The sequence below is a fragment of the Bubalus bubalis genome, chromosome 10 (assembly GCF_019923935.1).
Source record: "Bubalus bubalis isolate 160015118507 breed Murrah chromosome 10, NDDB_SH_1, whole genome shotgun sequence".
NCBI lineage: Eukaryota > Metazoa > Chordata > Mammalia > Artiodactyla > Bovidae > Bubalus > Bubalus bubalis.
The window spans coordinates 96,409,110-96,422,667 of NC_059166.1; the positions used below are offsets into that span (position 1 = coordinate 96,409,110).

Below are 13,558 nucleotides of genomic sequence, written 5' to 3' on the forward strand. Positions count from 1 at the left end.
GCTTGAGGGCAGGAAGGCTTTGTGCATTTCAGGAAAGAGATGAGTCTGGGGCTCATGAAGAGGGCGACACAGCAGGAGGTGGGTTTTGAGGGCAACAGAAGACAGATCTTGGGGCGTCCAGTAGGTACAGGACCAAAAAGCTGAAATGCCACGAGTGGACTTTATAGTTGTGAAGAGACGTGGTGTCATTCATATTTGAGCCCTTCTATTTTGTGGATTTGTGCAGAATGGGTTGCACAGGGGCAGGAATTGGTGTGGCAGATGGTAGTGGACTAGACTACAGCCCAGACAGGGGTAAATGGTAGGACCTGTTACTGAACTGGGTTAGAGGAACTTTCAAACAGGTCAGCAGGCATATAGCCCTGAAATAAAAATGTTTATCTGGAACATATTGAACCTGCAGTGCCATTATAGACATAACCCAGGGAATCCTGCATTGAATAGACTTTGTTTAAAGTTGTCTCTCCCAAATTTCCTCCCTCCCTCTTTTCTTCTTCTTTTTTCTTTCATGGAACACCATTTGACATCACATTATAAGACATAATTTCTTCTGTGAAGAGCCCACATTTTCTTGGGCTTTTCATTTTCTCTTCATTTCTATCATCAGCATTTGCAGTTGGGCTTTTTCATTGTCATTTTTCAATTTAAAAACTCCAAATGCCTATCACCTGTTACCCATCGCACAGAGGCGTCTAAGGATGGAGGATGGGAGGCCATATTTTAAATGTGGGAAGATGCTAAGATCAGCCAGTCCCGCCTTCACAGCAGTACTTCCTTATAAAACAGAGCCACTCTGCAGACACAAAGTTTTTTTTTTCAGTAATGTGACACATGAGACATTTTCTGGACACAGAAAAATTAAAATTACCATGTTTAAATTGTTCGATTTCTGGGTTTTACCTTGTTATATAAGCTTCCTTCTGCAGTTGTGTTCACTTGGAAGAAAAATCTGTCTCCCATATGCAGGGAGTTAGTTCCTATGATACATTTTCTTTTACTTTATAACTTTAAAATTTTTATTGAAGCACAATTGATTTAACTGTTGTGCTAATTTCTTCTTACACCAAAGTGATTCAGTTATATACAGATATACATCCTTTATTATATTCTTTTCCATTATGGTTTATTCAAGGATATTGAATATAGTTCCCAGTGACTATGATACATGTTAATGAAAATACTATGCTTCAGTCTATTTTCTCATCTTGAGAATAACTAGTGACATTCTAGAATTGGTTGGATAACAATAAACACAAGTTAAAGTCATGAGTATTTTGGACACGAAAACCATCATTTCAACAACTGTTCTGGGTTGATTATTGCTGTCTGATTAAGTTACTGATAGGGAAGAGCTGGGGGACAAAAGCTGCCTTTTAGGCTATCTGACTTAGGAATGGCAAAGTTGGAAAGCTTTGATTTTTATTGAATTGAAAGTTACCCAGGAAATGGGAAAGACTCCTTTGGAATACAAGACTGAAATATGGAAGAACCATATGCTGAAGAGCCTAAACTTATGTTTCCTATCTGCCATTTTTATATAAATGACAAGAGAGGAGACATCAAAATGAAATACGCTTTAAAAAAAATAGAATTAAGGATAGTCTTACCAAGTTATCATGGTAAGACTAAGGATTTTAAAAAGTAAGATAAGATGAAGTTAAGATAAAGTTTAAATGAGAAAAATATTAAATGGTAAATGAAAAAAAAATCCAGAATTAACACAGACATAATGATTTTTTTAAAAAAATTCATAAGCTAAGCACCAAAACATCACCAGAATAGTGCTTAAACATCTGAAATGACACAAAATGAATACAATCACCACATAATAGACCAGAAGGTTAAGATTATAAACTATAAATTAATTAAAGACCAGGTTAATGAGGTATCATTTGTGTTGTAAATTATAACATCCTCATGCTGAGAGATCAGGGACCTCTCAGGTAGTGAGTCAGATAGGGCAAAGTCTCAGCATCTTTCCACTCACTGTCTCCCCAGGAGCTCCCTGCAGAGGGACAGTGGGAGGTCACCCTCTCACAGATGCTGAAGAATCAAAATACTAGCACCGCAGGAGACTGAAGCCTCGTGCTCATGGTAACAGACATTTGGGTCCAGCTCTATTCCTCAGGACCTACCATCAGGTGGTTCTTTCTTTCTTCTTGGAGTTTATAAGAGTCTGCAAATGTATCTGGAAAGTACAACCAAATCAGATCTCTCTAGAAAGGTTCTGGACCCTAAGGAATGGATTTCTCAAATGCAGGACTGCTCAGTCCCATAGACTAACACTTACGTACCTACTTCTCCTTAGAAAAATCCTGCCCAAAGAATCTCTTTTGAGTATCTGGTTAAGCCTGTCCATAAGAAGCAAAGCTCAAAAACTATCATAATATCCTGAGCTTATTTCACCAAATCCCTCACTTTTCAAGTAATAGTCCTATCTAAATCATGATAAATACCCTCAACTTTGTTATTTTATACTTTTCAAGATTCTTAACCTAACTTTAATCATAGAACATTCCTAAAATATGAAGGGTAATGAATACTGGCTCTACTTTACAAATGAAAGTGGGGAATAGAAAAAAGTAAGAAGTTGCCAAAGTAAATATTTACAATTAAGGACTGGGATGAAACCTTCATCCATGTCTTGTGGATTCCAGACTACTGAACCATATTCATTCATTCAGATATACTTCTTATAGATAAATGAAAACTTGTCAATAATTCCTTATTTCAGTCTCCCATCTGTCACTTACATATTATTTACCCCTGCCTATCTTCGATATTATTTGTCCTCTACTTCATAAATATATATCAGAAGGAGAATTGTCAAAACGGAAACAAGTAGGGCCAAACTCGAATCACTTGTTCCTCCAGTCTTCAACTTTGGACAAAGGGAAATAATTATTACCATTAATATAAAGCCAAATACTATGAAAGAAATTATAATGAACCTTGAGACTTTGAAGTAAACACTTAAACATTTATTTTCCTCAAATAATTTAATTTTGGAAAAGATAAGGTAGATTTTATTTTGCAGATACACACCTATATAATGTTAAGGGAGGGCCTACCTGGGAAATGCAAACATTTCATAATGTCTGTTAATTTTCTCCAGATGAATATTAATCAAAATCACTAACAACAGAAACCTCTAAAGTGATCCAGTCACCATGGAGGAGGGGTCACCATCTAGGGGACACCCAGGCAGGGGCCTGACAAACTTAGCCAAACTTCAGTGCTATTGGCAGCCTCCTTGGTGTCATAATGATGTGTTGTCTCTTGTTGGACCTAAAACCATCACAGCACATGAATACCAGACAAGGTCACTTTGAGACTGTGATCAAAATGAGGTAAACCAAAACCACTTCATGGACAAAGACAGGTCCCAGTGGAACACATATTCTCAGAACACACATTCTGAGAGAGGAGCTGCATTCTCCTCTCTCAGCTGAGGGACACACCAACTCAGCTGGTCTTCACTTGTCCTAGATATTTACTAAGATACTAAATCCTAGAGTTGCCCCCCTCACCCTGACACCATCAAATGTGAAGCAAAGTCCTACTTTAATAAACTTTCTGTGAAATCACCCACCACAAGCCCAAACCATTGGTAAGTCTTTCCTAATACCCTCTTGGGCTTCCCTGGTACCTCAGAGGTAAAGAATCTCTCTGCCAATGCAGGAGACTTGGGTTTGATCCCTGGGTCAGGAAGATCCCCTGGAGAAGGAAATGGTAACCCACTCCAGTACTCTTGCCTGGGAAATCCCATGGACAGAGGAGCCTGGTGGGCTACAGTCTGTGGGATCGCAAAAGAGTTGGACAGGACTTGGTGACTAAACAGCAACAACACCACCCTCTTACTAAGATGCCCTGCAGTTCCCTAGGTTAATTCCCCCTCACTGTGGACAGTGACAAACCCAACTTGTTCAACGACAAGTGTCATCCTGATGGACTCTCACTGGACTGCACTGACGTGATAATACTACTAATATTTATTAATAGCATTTGCTAGTTTGCTAACTACCAAGTTCTCTCCTTTAGAGCATCTCATGTGGCCTTCTCATGAAAAGGGTGTTACTATTCTGTCCTCAATGTGCAGCTGAAGAAATTAAGACCAGAGGAGCAACACAGATGTGAAATGTGATATCTAAATTCAAATATGTTTTCACTTGCAAAAACCAAAGATCTTTCCACTACAACACATTAATGTATTTTTAAATAAGAACAGAAATGCCCTACAAAACATCTGGATGAGCATTAGAAATTTGGATATGTATAGGTGGAAAGAATCTACTTAATAATTGGATACAACCAGGAATAAAGTTGCACAGAGAGATAAACAGGAAATACAAGAGCACTTCTTTGTTGTCAAATATATCAACTAATATCATTGTGAACTTGATGCTCAATTAGTGACTGCAATGAAAATTCGGAGAAAACAGAAAGCACAGGTTGCACTTCCAGAAATTCTGGGTATGGTGAGGTAATAGAAACAGATCACAAAGACCACTGGACGCACAGATACATACATACATCCTTCCATAGTATGACACTTGATTGGTACTGTAGATGAGAAAAGAGGCTCCTCTGTCTATGGGGATTTTCCAGGCCAGAAACTGGAGTGGGTTGCCATGCCCTCGTCCAGGAAACCTTCCCAACCCAGGGATCAAACCTATGTTTCTTATGTCTCCTGCACTAGCAGGTGGGTTCTTTACCACTAGCACCACCTGGGAAGCCCCTAAGAAACACATGTTTTGTGCTAAGTTGCTTCAGTTGTGTCTGACTCTGCGACCCTATGGATTGTAGCCCATCAGGCTCCTCTGTCCACATTCTTCAGGCAAGAATACTGGAGTGGGTTAATGTGTCCTCCACTAAGAAAAAACACATATCATCCCCATAATGAAGTGGATGCTATGTAGGAATGATGAGTGTTTTTCACACTAAATAATGAAATGTGTTTTATTTATGCAAATTCTGATCAGTTCAGTTCAGTTGCTCAGTCATGTCCGACTCTTTGTGACCCCATGGACTGCAGTATGCCAGGCTTCCTTGTCCATCAGCAACTCCCGGAGCTTACTCAAACTCATGTCCATAGGGTCGGTGATGCCATCCAATCATCTCATCCTCTGTCATCCCCTTCTCCTCCTGCCTTCAATCTTTCCCAGCATCAGGGTCTTTTCCAATGAGTTCTTCACATTAGGTGGCCAAAGTATAGGAGTTTCAGCTTCAGCATCAGTCTTTCCAATGAATATTCAAGATTGATTTCCTTTAGGATGGACTGGTTGAATCTCCTTGCAGTCCAAGAGACTCTCAAGAGTCTTCTCCAACACCACAGTTCAAAAGCATCAGTTCTTCAGCGCTCAGCTTTCTTTATAGTTCACCTCTCACATCCATACATGACTACTAGAAAAACCATAGCTTTGACTAGATGGACCTTTGTTGGCAAAGTAACGTCTCTGCTTTTTAATATGCTGTCTAGGTTGGTCATAACTTTTCTTCCAAAGAGCAAGCATCTTTCAATTTCATGGCTGCAGTCACCATCTACAGTGATTTTGGAGCCCCAAAAATAAAGTCAGCCACTGTTTCCACTGTTTCCCCATCTATTTGTCATAAAGTGATGGGACCAGATGCCATGATCTTAGTTTTCTGAATGTTGAGTTGTAAGCCAGCTTTTCACTCTCCTCTTTCACTTTCATCAAGAGGCTCTTTAGTTCTTCTTTGCTTTCTGTCATAAGGGTGGTGTCATCTGCATATCTGAGGTTATTGATTTTTCTCCCAGCAATCTTGATTGCCTACTGATAATACATGACATCTATTCTTATCTGATACTTTCCTTAGTCAATGTCCAACTTTCTCCCATTCCTTTTGAGCAAAGGTAAATCACTTGCCTCCTTGCCATACAAGAAGAGAAGGAAGGAAGGAAAAGTTAGATCTGGTATTTCCTAGTCTGAGTCATTAGTAACTGATTTGTGTACTATACCTAAACAGTGACTGGTGTTGGATGGGAGCAGTCGGCCAGAAATATACAGAGCAATATTGGAGAAGGAAATGACAACCCACTCCAGTATTCTTGCCTGGAGAATCCCAGGGACAGAGGAGCCTAGTGGGCTGCTGTCTATAGGGTTGTACAGAGTCAGACACGACTGAAGTGACTTAGCAGCAGCATGTGTTTCTTAAAAGCTGGGAGGCTGTTCTCACATGACTCTACACTAAAACATCACTGCCCATGATCAGAACTTGCATGATCAAATCTTGCAGAAGTAGTGACCAGAGACACAATTTTTTGTTTTGAATGTGTCCCCTGCTTTCTTCTGCTCCGTGGCCCATGTCAGCCTAACCAAGGAGAACCAAGTGTGGGTCTTACCCATACTCTTCATCATGGTCACATTTCTTATCATAGTTTTTTTCTTTAAGAGGATATCTTAGGAATCTCAGGTAGGATGGCTGTAAGAAATGTAAGTTGAAATCACTTAATATTCAAATTACTACCTTTTATTGAGACTAGAGCATTTATTTGTGTTTTTCAGAATTGCATTCTATTTTTCACATGTGTGGGCTTCCCTTGTGGCTCAGCTGATAAAGAATCCACCTGTAATGCAGGAGACCTTGGTTCAGTCCCTGGGTTGGGAAGATCCCCTGGAGAAGGGAAAGGCTACCACTCCACTATTCGGGCCTGGAGAATTCCATGGACTGTATAGTCCATGGGGTGGCAAAGAGTCAGACATGACTGAGCGACTTTCACTTTCATTTTTCATATGCGTGCTTCTAAATCCTCAGAAGAGATTGTAAATTTCTAGAGATCAGGGATTCTACATTATTCTCAGTAGTGTCTTACATCTAGTTGATAGTTAATAATGCTTTATATTCAGTGAAGATCCCTGAAATTGGCCATAAGATAATTAGTTCTAATTCTTCTTATATCTAAGATATCCAACTGTAATGATCTTAGAGTGATTTCAGTGATAGTATAGTACAGATAAAACACTACTAGCCTGAAAACACATGGTTACTACGTGAGTGATATTTGGTCTATGTACTTGCAGAGTAGCCAGTGGGACAAAGCTACCATCTGTGGAATTATGACTGAACACCTCTAAGTCATAACTGGATCAGCTTAGAAAAATGAATTTTCTTATCTGAATTCTAACAACTTAGCATCTCTATGTACTCATATCTAAGCTTTTTATGTCTAGATAAATTAATGGAAAATGGACTATGAAAAACCCGGCTGACAACATTTTATTGATCGGTGCCATTTTATCTTTGTACTTATGGGGATCAACTGAGGTAAAGAATTAATTAAAAACAAATATATCCAAAGATATTCCATAGTTAGCTATTATTCTTTACTTCCCAGTGTTGTCTATTTTTTTCACATTCCATAGAAAAATTAGTGAACTCTGACTACCTATAAATATCACAGCTTAGTTGTTAGAAAAAAAATTCTAAAATTGGCATAAATTAAATCTTTGGGGAAAAGGCAGAGCATAAATATACATGCATATGTCTGGTGTGCCTATCTGTATATTTACATAGAGATAGAAATAAGAACTTTGATTTTCTGGGAATGATTTGAAAATAAGGAATCATGATTTTGACACCTTAGTATTCATAATACCTGAATACTGAATCATATAGTTATATTCACAATTCATAGGATTCATAAAATTCTAAAAGTAAAAAGTATATTACTCAATATAACTGCTATATATTTACATGTATACTCCCAAGTGTAGGAACTCTAGTCTCTGTCTGAATTAAAAGGGAACAATTAAGCTTGTTAGATGACTGTTTCTTCTCTGCATTTTCAGTGTTTTTCATAGTCCTCAGATATTTTAGACGCTTAAAAGTTCCAGAAGAACTTTAAAACATTGTATTATAAGATAAGATATTAATGTGGGGAATGTAGAGGGCAAATGGGACTCAATGTGAGTTAAGTAATATGTCTGGAGTTCACTACTGGGATCCCAGCTGTTGACTGCATGGAGAATATGTGACTGCATGGGCCAGTGAGAAACTCTTCCAAACAGAACATGCTGCTTATTAATACTGGTCTGTGCATTTTTCTTAGACTTTGCCATTTGCCACTCATACCTGTCTCTTCTTCTAAGAAGTGTCTTTGCTTTCCTGGGAGATTCTATCATTGTTTGTGTTCATTTTCTCCTATAAATTGCAACCCCCTTCAAGCTAGAGATCAGTCTTTTTCATTTTGTAGGTATTTGTTTTATGTGTGAATGTTTCCGCATCCTAAATAACAGCATTAGGAAGACTTTTCTCTGGAGCAATGGGGGAAATTATCAAAAGGTAAAACAGAATTGAAACATTTTAAAGGAAAATAAAAAAATATAAATACACTTGAAGAACAGATTTTACAGTCCTCATAATCACATCAGGATTATATATCACTTATGATCTAACCATTTTGAATATCTAGCAGTGAATGCAGAAAGTCTGATTTTCCAGCAAATGTCTATAATCCTCATATGGAAGGACCATCTCTACACCAGACTCTCTATTTACAATGTGGAAGCAACAGTCCATTCAAGTCTTTGGGAAGCCTTATAATTTTTCCAGGGCAGAAATCCATGTATAGGATAAAAGTCTTAGTGGGAATCATTAATATGCATATTTATAGAATTTCACTAAAGGTGAGCATCCCCTGGTACACAGTATTAATTATTAATATTTCAAAATTAATGAAATATTAATATACACAACTGCATACAATAGAATCAAGGAAGGTAGCTGGCTTTATTTAAGCAAGAATCAATAAAGAAAAGGCTCATTTTCCAATGAGGCTAAATGAAGGTTGCACTCTTAAAATCTCTTAGGTATTCTGAGGACCATATAACAAAGATCAGAAACACAAAGCTCACCAAATGCAGAACAGGCTCACCTGGGCAGAGGGCGATATTACACGGCTTATGATGCGTCTCTGGCCCTTCGCACGGCCTCCCCCCATACTGGGGCGGAGTGCACGACCGCGTTCTGGTTCTCTGGCCTCGACCACAGGTGAATGAGCACAGACTCCACGGAGACCACTCCTCCCAGACTCCATGGACTGCAATAAAGCAAAGAAGCTTCAACAACAGAAACCGAGACGCAAAGTCAAAGATTACTTTTTTAAATACATAACTAAGAAAAAAAACTCATCAAATAGACAAGTACGAAGGTATTTTAAATATTCATTTGAATTACTCTTATTTGCCACAAAATGTAAGTTAACTCAAAAATTATTAAAATAATATAAACTTGCATGTACCTTTGTATTTGAACAATTACTTATGTCATATAGTTTATTATTATTTTTTTAATGGAAATGTACCTCTCTATGTCATGGTAAAACAGTCATGAGTTATTTCACATCTATGTAAAACTAAATTTCTTAGAGTAACCTTCTGGAGTTAAAGCTGAGTTTAAATAGAGAGGGTCAACTTAATTTTTTCAACATTTAAAAAGTTTCAGGATTAATAAATTTGATTAATAAATTTTATGGTGTCAGAGAATTGAAGGTACATATTTTAAACAGACCTCACATTTTATAAAATGTATTTTTGCCATTTAAAATCTGGGTGTTTAAAGTCACTGTTTTTTGAATAAGAGGTAAATTTCAAATTTCTATTTATTTGCTAAGAGTCCCCTCTTTCCCTAGGTTTAACATGAGGGGCAAATATGAAGACCTATTTCTAATAGCCAGGAAACCAGAAGACACCTTTCCTCCTCCAATAACTAAATGACACTGGTAATTCTCCTACTAAGTAAAACTTCTTGAAAAAACAAATGATTTAATTAAGATTATGCTTCATATAACTATCAATACATCAGTACTTCAAATATGCCATCATGATGAATTCAAACTTGAATGGAAATACTAACATAATTTGTGTTCCTCCATAATAAACACTTCACATAAATATTGATAACTTTTGCCAAAAGGCCATTAGGGTTCAAAGTTTAGGTCCCTTTCTTGAACTGTCAAATCACCAATTCCATCCCAGTTTTTAACATTTGGGGCAGTAAGCAGTAGCACTCCATGGATAATACATGTATTATATCCATTCCATGGATAATACAAATTAAAATAAACCAGGCAAAATGTGCTCTTCAGGTCAAAAGTTCTTGTCTTGATATTGAAACTCTATCTTACTCTTGAAAGTCCATGAGCAAATGCTTGATATAACACCTACAGACATGAGTAGGGGGAGTAGAAATTTATACTTAAATAAAAACAACAAAAAAAGATGCTCATTTTCTCTTCAACATTGGTCAGGGCAAGTAGAAGTAACAGAAGAGTTATTCAAGTAAATATAGTACGTCTAGAATCTTCTTCACGTATCTGCTGACCAAGTTGTTATTTTAAAAACACAGATACAATACCCTTAATTATAAGGCAGTCTGTTCTAGTTATACTATTTATTTGCCCCAACTTGTGAAAATGTGTTCAAATATTGGAAAAATTAGCCAAATTTAGGCAATAGTCAATGAAATATTCTTTAAGGTACTATGAAACTAGCTGGCAAATATATTTCAAACACACTGTATAGAAAAAGAGATGGTTTTATAAAAAAAAGAAAAAAGAAAAAGAGTGAGAGAAATTAACATGTTTGCATTTTTCCCATTTAAGTTTAGGAACACCAAAAATAATTTGTATCTATTGGTATAAGAATAAATAGTAAGTCTATATTTAAAGTCTAAGGAAAAAAATATACAAATACCTATATTTACATATGGGAATATATGATTAATTATAGCAAAATATTTTAAAGTAACATATACAAACATTTAGTTATGTAAAATGCATACCTTTAAGCAATTTTTGCATTTATGTTTAGTTACCAAGTTTCTCCATTTAAAAAACATCATTTCTCCCTTATTTTCTGTATAAGATGTTAATAGGCTATATAGTATTTTTATTTCTCATTCTGTTCGTTTTGTCTTCTATCAAACTGCGTTGTTCCAAAAGCAGTGAACAATGCTTCAGAAGAAAACGCTGCTAAACTGCCAGGTTTTTCTCCAAAATCTTACTGAAATGTTAATTAATCTTGATGACTTAGTTAAATTATGAAGCTAGAATCCTCTGAAAAGTAATCTTACCTCCTACTTTTTAAGTCTTTATTGTTTCATGGTGAAATTTCGAGACTCCTCCACATCATTTTTAAAAAGCAAAAATACTTGTTTTTTATTTGAAAAGGACATAAAATTATCAATAATTTTTACGATACTATTGAATTAGTAGGAAATTAGGGCACAATTTTTTTTTATAAATTTTATAAATTCTCTTCATAAGATTTAGGATAAAGGTTAAATATTTTCATTTTAATGGGAATTCATTATATAAACTTTTCTTTTTAGAAAAGTATGAAAAGTGATCTAGTGCATTTGAAAAATATGCCTCGATGCAAATCTAATCAATCTATTTTTATAGTTTCCTCTTTAGATACCAGCTGTAATATTTCTATTTCATCTCTATTCTATCTAGAGATGAAATGAAGAATATACAATATGCAAATTATATTACTACCAGATTTTGAAATAAGTATACAAATTATGTTGTAATTTAGATTGGGATGTATAAGATAACTCTGTTAAATGAAAGTTTTCTTTTTTTTTTCCTTAAGAAAATAAATGGATATGAAAACTATGACCTTAAAAAAAATTCAAAACCACTCCTTAGCCTAAATAAACATTTATTCTAAAATACTGCAGTACATATAAAGTAGATTAGTAGTTCTCAACCAGCGGCAACACTGCCTCCCCAGGGAACATCTGGGAACATCAGAGACTATCTGGTTGTCAGAGCCTCAGGGGAAGAAGGAAGTCTCCTGGCATCTGAAGGGTAGGCGTCAGGGATGCTGCCAGACATCCCTGCACCTTCAGGCCAGCTCCCCACAATAAGGATTTATCCACTTCAAAATGTTGATAGTACCAAGGTTTCAGAAACCCTGGAAGAGATCATAAAACTGTAAGTCAGAAAAAAGAAAGAAAGTTGCCCAGTCATATTTGACTCTTTGCTACCTCATGGACTGTAGCCTACCAGGCTCCTCCATCCATGGGATTTTCCAGTCAAGAAATTGGAGTGGGTTGCCAAAACCAGGTCAGTAAATACACAATCTCACATAGCTCTCTAATTTTCTCAATTTACTTTCTGTTTATCTCTAGCATTTTCTTCTCTAAGCAATAAAAGCTTCTAAGAAACTATGATGTCAAGGCAAAAATTTTGTAAAAGGCTGGATATTTTAGGATTCATATTAGAAATAACACATTATTATGCAATTTAATTAAAAAAAACTCTTTAAATGTAAATAATATGGGTGAATGGTAACTAATATATAACACTATTGATTAACCTTTAGTAGCACAAATAAATATAAGCTCTAGTTCTATCATTCCATACATTTTGTGAAAAGTGATATTTAACATTCAATTTTTCCTTGTGTCATTTTCATTAACTAAATGGCAAATGCACTTCTTTATACACAGTGTGACAAGTGGGTTATTTATTTCTGAGGTAACGTTCTTCTTGGGAATAAGCTATTATTTCAGAAAAAATATTTACACTATTCAAAGTACTATCTCAGATTTTAAATTCATCTTTTTTTTTTTAGTGTTTTCATTGTATGTTGTATAAAAACATACATATTTACCAGCATGGCAAATAAGTGAACAAAATGTTGAACACAAAATATTTCATAACAAGCACAATCACCATCTGAAACGTATCACAATTTCTTGTAGTGGGGTAACTATTGCACATTCAAAAAATAATAAAGTTGCTAAGTTATTCTTTATGTTTGGAAAATTAAAAAGAAATCAACAAAACTCTTGTCAAGATCTTTGATTCAATATCAGAACTATAACAGTGGTTAGATGATTAAAAGATACAGATTTCTTATCATCCTAATATTTAGAAAGACAAACCTCTATGTATGTGGAGGTGAAGAGGAACCAATAATTAGCATGTACTTCTTCAGTAGGCATCACGGTAGGAGGTTTAAAAAAATGAGGACAAACTTGACCATCATAGATTATTACTGTTTTCTGGACCTGAGATGCAGAGTGAAAGGGAAAGCATGCTGGTCCCACGACAGATGGTCTCATGCCCAGGGAGGGGTGAATCAACATCGTCTGGTAGGAAGATGGAGGTTTTCATTTGCCAACCAGGTGAGTGTTTATGGCTAGTGTCTGGAAAGTAAGCTCTGAACAGAGAACTGTGGGGAACTCCTTAGCCCCGCTCAGACCTGCACTTAGGGATCTGTTAGCCATTAGATTTTATTCCTGTACATTGAAAGGATCTTGACTCTTCAAAAGGATGCTGACAAGGTAAGTGTATAGGTCAAGTACAACCTAAATCTCTGTTGACAGTTCTCTCCTTGTCCAGTACAGAGCCCTTAACGTAAACACTGTTAAGTAGGGGCCAGATTTAAGTACTAGTCCAGACAGTGCGCTGTGCACTTAACCTACACTCAGCAGAAAATCCACTAGCATTTCCTCATGAGGTCCTTTTACCTACAAAATTTAGAAATGTTTTAATTCTAAAATGCCCATCTGCTTACTATTT

The 13,558-nt window shown here is 36.2% G+C and overlaps 1 protein-coding gene across 3 annotated transcripts in view; it reads right to left on the bottom strand.

Annotated features, from left to right (window-relative positions):
- The window catches only part of ADGRB3 (adhesion G protein-coupled receptor B3), an 884,190-nt gene that overhangs the window by 524,213 nt on the left and 346,419 nt on the right, over nucleotides 1-13,558 (bottom strand). For all 3 annotated transcript variants that reach the window (XM_044924546.2, XM_006078271.4, XM_006078270.4), the window contains exon 6: nucleotides 8,897-9,061. In XM_044924546.2, coding sequence (XP_044780481.2) covers nucleotides 8,897-9,061 — 165 coding nt within the window. The remainder of the gene's footprint in view (nucleotides 1-8,896; nucleotides 9,062-13,558) is intronic.